Below are 7707 nucleotides of genomic sequence, written 5' to 3' on the forward strand. Positions count from 1 at the left end.
GGCCGTCCCTGCCGCGCTCGGTCCGTGCGGGGCGGCCCCGCCTCAGCCCCCGCCTCAGCCCCCGGTGCCGCTCGGCTGCCGGGACGCGGTACCCGGAGCCGGAGGCGCAGCCCGAGACAGGGATCCCGCACGGGCTGCCCTGGCCCCGGGATGCCCCCGCGTATCCCTCCACGAACCCCTCCCCATACCCCGATCTCGCCAGGGACACCCCCGGGACCCTTCGCCCACGGATCCCAACACGGTCCCTCTTCGGATCCCCAGCGATCTCGCCGGATCCCTCCTCCATGGACATCCCCGACCCCCCATTTACTCCGGGACACCCCCCCGACCCCTTCTCCCGCCCCTTCCCGTCTCATCCCGCCCCTCGCCCCGCCCCGTCCCGCCCCTCTCGTCCGGCAGCGGCGATGGCGGCGGTGCGGGACGCGGCCTCGGCGGGCAGCGCGGGCTCCTGGTCGCTGCAGCACCTGCACCTCTCCCTGCGGGTGGCGTTCGGGGGCGCGGCGGCCGCGGGGCGGCTGCGCGGGACGGCGCGGCTGGAGCTGCGCTGCGCGCGCGACGATGCGGGGCCGCTGGTGCTGGACGCGCACCCCAGCCTGGCCGTGCGGCGTGCGGGGCTGCTGCCCGGCCCCGGGCACCCTCCCGAACCGCCGCTGACGGTCGAGAGCCGCCCGTTCGCTTCCTACGGCAGTGCCCTGGTGGTCCATCTGCCCCGGCCACCCCGCGCCGGGCAGCGCATCAGCCTCGAGATCGACTACGAGGCGGGAGAGGGGCCCGGGGTGAGCGGAGCGAGGGGGGTGCGGGGTGAGGACAGGGCATGGGGAGAGACGGGGGGAGCAGGAGAGCTGAAGGGGAAGGGCGGACCGGGGAATGGGGGAGCTGAGGGGAACAGGGAGGGCGCAGGGGATGGGGGTCTGAGGTGATCAGAGGATGGTGGGGAGCCAGTGGGACAGGGCAGCTGAGGGGACACCGGGCTCAGGGTGCACAGAGCTCTCCTCCCGCTCAGAGAAAGCCCTTCCCTGCTTCTTCAGCAGAGAGCACCCGTGTGCAAGGAGCCTCCTCACCCCGGGGGTCTCTCCCTTCCTTCCCTCCGCCCAGGTGTGCTGGCTGGCTCCTGAGCAGACAGCAGGCAAGCAGAAGCCCTACATGTACACACAAGGCCAGGCTGTGCTCAACAGATCCTTCTTCCCCTGCTTCGACACCCCGTCAGTCAAATGCACGTACTCAGCCACGGTGCAGGTGAGCAGCGGCCCCGGGAGCAGGGGGTGCAGCCCCTGCCACCCCCCTCACGCCCTGTGGGAGCAAAACCCTCTGCAGGTTCTCTTGTCAGGCAGCTGGTCTTGCCAAGACATCAGGGCACTCGAAGCCTCCACCACAGGGCCCCAGTAGAGAAAGCACTGAGAGAGAATTCATTTACACTCCAGTTCTTCTCTCATATTCATCTGCAGATGAATACAAGCAGACCCCAGCTGCTCTCTTGCACAGCCACACGTGCTGGGCACCTCTTTTCAGCAGTCACCTGCTCCTGTGGGCAGCTCCTCTCTCCCAGCGGATTGTGGCTGAAGTACTTGCTGCTTGATGCTAAAATAGCAGCTGACAGGGTCAACTCGGTGTTTAAACCTCTCTTCTCTCGTGCTGCTGCATTTGTGTGGTTCCTCTAATTGTCACAGAAAACCCTGTTTTTGCCCTGCATCATCAGCTGGTGATGGCAAGGTTTATGCATTCAGCCTCTTGCTTTAATTTCTGCCCTTGAAGCTTCGGCAGCGTCCCCTGTGATGGGTGAGTGAGGGCCTTGGCTGCCACAGAGCCCTGGTGTGATGCTCTGCACCGAGAAAACCCCAGGGGCTTGACACATGTTTGGAAGAAGAGAGATCAGATCAGCTTCCCAGGGCTCAGCCCAGGCTGGTGGATCAGCCACAGGTTCTGCTTTGTCTCCAGAGCAGGAAAAGCATGTTGTTGTGTAAGAGATGGGAGGTGAGCCAGCATCTGCAGGATCCTTTGCCCTTTCAGCACCTGCAACTCCAGCGTTCCTTTATCTCTCTGACACCTCGCAGGGCAGCTCTGGGTGTCCCACTGTTGCACCCAGACTGTGTTTGAGGCCAAGTGCTGAGTGATGCTGTCACAGGGAAGCAGCTGTGATCCCAGGCTGGAGCTCAGTGCCTCAAAACCTCCAGTGCCCATGGACACAGCCACTCTCAGCGTGCTGGACGTGTTCTCCCTCAGACATGGTGTCCCTGGCTGGGTTAGCCCATGTCCCACTCTGTACCTTACTGATCTAAGTGTTTTTATGTATTCAGGTCCCTGAGGGTTTCACAGCTGTGATGAGTGCCACAAAATGGGAGAAGCAGAAGGATAACACCTTCATCTTTGAGATGTCCCAGCCGATTCCCTCCTACCTGATCGCTCTGGCTGTCGGGGACATTGTCTCTGCTGACATTGGCCCAAGGTGAGTGCCTGTGGAGAAGCTGTTTGGTGATACTCCCTTGCTGTCCTGTCTCAGGGCAGCTGTCTGCTGGTCTGCTCCTTGCACGCTGGGCTCTGGGGCACAGGCAGGTGTGGAGATGCCACCTGTGAGCAGCCCTGGTTAGCCTGTGGCTGAGGGTGCTTCATGCTCTTGAGAATGAGGAGGAGCCTCAGTGCTGGGTCTCCTCAACTTTGAGGGTGTCCTTGGCTCTGCTCATTTGTCCCTCATGCACGAGAGTGAGAGCAGGGGGTCCCTGTTCTCAGAGGGTCTCTTCCCAAGGCCAGTGGTTGGTTCAGTGTCACAGTGACAATGTAAAGGCCATTGGACATTCAGACAAGGAATGAAACTGCAGCAGTTTGCAGTGCCAGCCTCATTAGCCGCCTTTATCAGCAGGCTCTTATTTTACTGTGGGATAATCACGTGTGTTTTTTGTTAGATGAAGCAAGAGGGTAAAAGTCCACTAACAGGTAAAACCTCCTCTTCTTGTCTCCTTGGCCAGGAGCCGTGTCTGGGCTGAGCCCTGCCTGATCGAGGCTGCAAAGAAGGAGTACGACGGGGTGATTGAGGAGTTCCTGGCAGTCGGAGAGAAGCTCTTTGGACCTTATGTCTGGGGCAGGTACAGCCTCTTATTCCCTAAGTGCTTCGCTCCCTGGGGCCAGGGAGGGAGCAATCTCTCTGTCCCCAGCTGCCTCTGCAGGAGGAGGTGAGGCTGACCCAAGCCCTCATCCCTGCAGGTACGACATCCTGTTCATGCCACCCTCCTTCCCCTTCGGTGGCATGGAGAATCCCTGCCTCACCTTCCTCACGCCCTGTCTCCTGGCTGGGGACCGCTCCTTGGCCGACGTCATCATCCACGAGATCTCCCACAGCTGGTTTGGGAACCTGGTCACCAACGCCACGTGGGGCGAGTTCTGGCTCAACGAGGGCTTCACCATGTACGCCCAGAGGCGCATCTCCACCCAAGTCTACGGTGCGTGGCCTCCCCTGGCCGTGCCATGGTGCAGGACCTGTGCCATAGTGCAGGACCTGTGTGGGTGCAGGACCTGTGCCATGGTGCAGGACCCGTGTGGGTGCAGGACCTGTGTGGGTGCAGGACCCGTGTGGGTGCAGGACCTGTGCCATGGTGCAGGACCCGTGTGGGTGCAGGACCTGTGCCATGATGCAGAGCCCACATGCTGCAGCCCAGCTCATCCCTCTGAGCACCATGTGCAGGGCTGGGGCTGGAGCCTGTGCTGTAGCTCAGAAGAGCAGCAGCCTGGAGCACCCCAGGGGGGTTTGTGGCAGCAGCAGACGTGCCTCCGTGGTGAGATGTGGGATGGAGCACCCACAGCCCTGTGCCAGGGACGTGGGCACTGCCATCGTGCCCATCCTCAGCTTGCTCCTGCTTCCTCGGGGATCTGGTGCCAGACATCCCTGGACATGGTCACATTCAGCAGTTTGGGTGCTCCCAGTGCCATTTACTGCCTCCAGATCAATTTAAAAAGCTCTTGCTACCTGGGGGCTGTGCTGCTCTGCAGCTCCACCATCCCAGTGCCTTGTTCATCACGTTCTTCCTCTCCAACCCCATGAGCCAATGCTGTTTCCCTCCTGTAGCAGCACTGGAAGCTTGTAGGGGTCTGGTTGGGGTCTCCCAGCACCTCGTGCTTGTCTCTGCTCAGGTTCAGCCTACACATGCCTGGAGGCTGCAACAGGAAGGGCCCTCCTGCGCCAGCACATGGACAGCACCGGGGAGGATCATCCGCTCAACAAGCTGCGCGTGGCCATCGAGCCAGGTCTGGGGCAGCCCCATCCTCCTGCAGCCAGACAGGGGGAAGTGAGGGGAGGGTGAGGCAAAGGCTCCAGGAGGGATGTGAGAGGCTGGTGCTGGGCACAGATCTGGCTGCACAGGAGGGTTTTGTGCTTCAGGCAGGCAGGTGATGTCTGAGTTTCCCCTCTTTGCAGGGGTCAATCCGGACGACACGTACAACGAAACGCCCTACGAGAAGGGCTACTGCTTCGTCAGCTACTTGGCCCATCTGGTGGGTGACCAGAGCAAGTTTGATGCCTTCCTCCAGGTTGGTACCAGTCAGTGCCAAGTCAAAAAGAAACCCCCCAGAGCAGGAGGCCAGAGTACACTGGGACCTTGAGCAGGGTGGCTGGGGAAAGGGAGGTGGGAAACAGAAATGTTCATGGAGGGGAACACGATGAGGGCAGAGCTCGTCCCTGTGCTGGCAGCAGGCACATCCTGGGGGATGTGGGGTCTGGCCAGCCCCTGCACAGGGAATGGGGTCAGTGGGGGCTCTGCAGTGCTAAGCCCCCGTGAGATGGAGCAGAAGGAAGGCTGGGCAGCAGTGCCAGGGGTGAGCACAGGCATCACACCCCGGCCCTTCCCGCAGGCCTACGTCAACCGGTTCAAGTTCCAGAGCATCACAGCCGATGACACCCTTGGTTTCTTCCTGGAGTACTTCCCAGAGCTGAAGGAGAGAGGAGTGGACTCCATCCCAGGTCAGCACGGTGCCTTCCTGCCCAGGGACCGGGGCACTGCTTGGCAAACCAGCACCAGTGGGCGTTGGAGCTGCCCCATGTCCCCTGCAGCCCCCGGGTGTGTTTTGCTGCCCTTGGCTCTGACACAGCCACCAGCTCTGTGTGGCCCCAGACCAGCACTGACCTGGGCACCTGCTTCTCAGATGGAGTTTTGTCCATACAAACCCAATCTGTGCTCTGCACTCAGGTGCTGCTCCGTGGACTTTCCCTGCAGACAGCTGAGCTTGCACACAGAGCCCAGGGTGACTAAAGGGCCTCTCCCTGTTAAGTCTCTGCTTGTCACCGTCTCTGGGCAGGTGCTGGGGATGCCCTCTGAGAATGCAGCAGGAGGTGTGGGCAGCAGCACTCTGTGGAGCTCAGCAAAGCAGTCCCAGCTCTGCCTTCCTCAATGCAGGCTTGGAGTTCGACCGCTGGCTGAACACGCCGGGCTGGCCGCCCTTCCTGCCCGACCTCTCGCCAGGGGAGCAGCTGATGAAGCCAGCAGATGAGCTGGCAGAGCTCTGGGCAGCTGAGGGCTTGGACATGGAGGCAATTGAAGCTGTGGATGTCACGGGCTGGAGGACGTATCAGCTGGTCTACTTCTTGGATCAGATCCTGCAGAAATCCCCCTTGCCAGGAGGTGAGGGCCAGGGCACCTCCAGGGCTTTGGTGCCTACAGGGTGACATCCCCTGGTCCAGCACAACGTGAGGACACGCTGGTGGGATGCTGTCACCTCACCTGGCATCCCAAGCACGTGGCTCTGCAGGGCTGCCTGGCCCCAGGAGGCCCAACACAGGAACCGCCACGGTGCTCCTGGAGCTGGGGGTGGAGGCTCAGGGAGGATCCCAGGAGATGTGTGCCCAGGGTCCCCTGGGAGCAGGGGCTGTGGGAGCTGGGGGCAGAGCCCTGCAGGGATTTGATAATCCTCCTCTCCCAGGCAACGTGGAAAGGCTGAGCAAGATGTATCCAAAGATCTCCAAGGCCCAGAACGCTGAGCTGCGACTCCGCTGGTGCCAGATCATCCTCAAGAACAACCTGGAGGCTGAGTACAGCAAGGTCAAGGACTTCCTCCACAGCCAGGTTTGTCTCTGGGCAGCAGTGGCTGGGCCTGTCTGTGTGCCATCAGATGAGAGTTGGGGTCAGGGGGTGGCTCTTGCTCTTGTTAGACCCACAGAACAGTTTGGGGTGGAAGTGACCTTCAGAGATCATCCAGTGCACCCCCCCTGCCATGGGCAGGGACAACTTCCACTAGACCAGGTTGTTCCAAGCCTTGTCCAGCCTGGCCTTGAATACTTCCAGGGATGAGGCATCACAGCTTCTTTGGGCAACCTGTGCCAGTGCCTCAGCACACTCACTGCACATTTCTTTATGCCTTACACACCTCTGTGGAAAGGCCACAGTCAGGTCTCCCCAGCACCTTCTCTCAGCAGAGCTGTCTCAGCCCTTGGGCCATTCCCATGGCCTTCCCTGGACCTGCTCCAACAACCCCATCACGTCTGTCTTGTTCTGGGTATCTCAGAGGTGGACACAGTGTCCTGCTGGGGGGTCTCAGGAGAATGCAGCAGAGGAGGAGAATCCCTCAGCCTGCTCATGCAGCCCAGGATACAGTTGGCTTTCTGGGCTGCAAATGCACACGATCCACTGTCACCCATCAGTACCCCCAGGTTGTGCAGGGCTGCTCTCCACCCAACCCACCCATCCCTCCATCCACACACCCATCCCCTCAGCTGTGCTGACAGTGGGCATTGTCCCAGCCCATGTGCAGCACGTTGCACTTGGCCTGGTTGAACCTGATGAGCTTTGCATGGCCCTGCTCCCTCTCCCAGGCCAAGGTCTCCCCTCTGCAGGTGCTGCAGTGCCAAAGGTTGCCCACGGTGCCATTTTTCCCCCATCCCCTTTCCCTGGCCAGGAGTGGGGTAATGCTGGAGGTGGTGTGGGTGGGTGTGGGGCTCCTGGGGGCTTCACCCCCTGGAGCAGGGAGGAGGGTGAGGTGACCCCGCTGTGTCTCTGCAGGGGAAGCAGAAGTACACTCTGCCCCTGTACCGTGCCATGTGGGCTGGGCCGGAGCCAGCCCGGGCCTTGGCCATGGAAACCTTCTCAGCTACAGCCCCTCAGCTCCACGTCAACGTCCAGAACTACGTGAAGCAGATCCTGGGCTTGGCAGGAGCAGAGGCCTAGTGCAGCCTGGGCCCTGCTCCCTGCAGGGGCTTTCCCTCAGAGCTCCCTCTCCCACTGCATCTGTTCCCTTATTAAAGTCTGCAGTTTGTTTTGCTTTGTGCTGTTGCTGTTGCCAGCTCCCCAGGGGCAGCCTCAGCCTGGCTCCACGGAGGGGTCGTGGGCAGCCCTGGGGGGGACGTGCAGGTCCCTCCTGTGCGGGAGCAGCTGGAGGAGGCTGTAACCCTGATCCCCAGGGGCCTGTGCTGGGCCCCTGCCAGGCTGTCACAGGTCCCACGCAGCAAGGGGGATGGGGAGAGCTGCTCCTCTGCCTGGGGAGCTGGTTCTGCCTCACCAAGGGCCCTACACGCTGTGGGGGGAGTGCAGGGGCACAACTGGCACCCTTCAGCGGCGCTGGGTGATGCAGCAGGCACAGGATGGGTGAGGGATTGCTTCCTCTCCTCACACACTGCAGCATTGGCTGCCATCACCCTGGGGCTCCCTTTGGGGTCAGGGGAGTGTGTTCCTGCTCTGCCACCATCAGTCCCTCTCCTGGGGGCCTGTGCTCTGCAGAGGGGCCGGCAGTGAG

The 7707-nt window shown here is 61.5% G+C and overlaps 1 protein-coding gene across 1 annotated transcript; it reads left to right on the forward strand.

Moving 5' to 3' along the window:
• The first annotated feature begins 284 nt into the window (after positions 1-284).
• RNPEP (arginyl aminopeptidase) lies at positions 285-7233 on the forward strand. The gene is made up of 11 exons (XM_062013879.1): positions 285-776; positions 1096-1236; positions 2295-2443; positions 2961-3077; positions 3196-3431; positions 4120-4233; positions 4403-4515; positions 4837-4945; positions 5379-5603; positions 5902-6044; positions 6978-7233. The coding sequence occupies exons 1-11, from the start codon at positions 285-287 to the stop codon at positions 7140-7142; spliced, it is 2004 nt and encodes a 667-aa protein (XP_061869863.1). The 3' UTR covers positions 7143-7233.
• The last annotated feature ends 474 nt before the right edge of the window (positions 7234-7707 follow it).

Source organism: Colius striatus, chromosome 22 (genome assembly GCF_028858725.1).
Source record: "Colius striatus isolate bColStr4 chromosome 22, bColStr4.1.hap1, whole genome shotgun sequence".
Classification (NCBI taxonomy): Eukaryota; Metazoa; Chordata; class Aves; order Coliiformes; family Coliidae; genus Colius; species Colius striatus.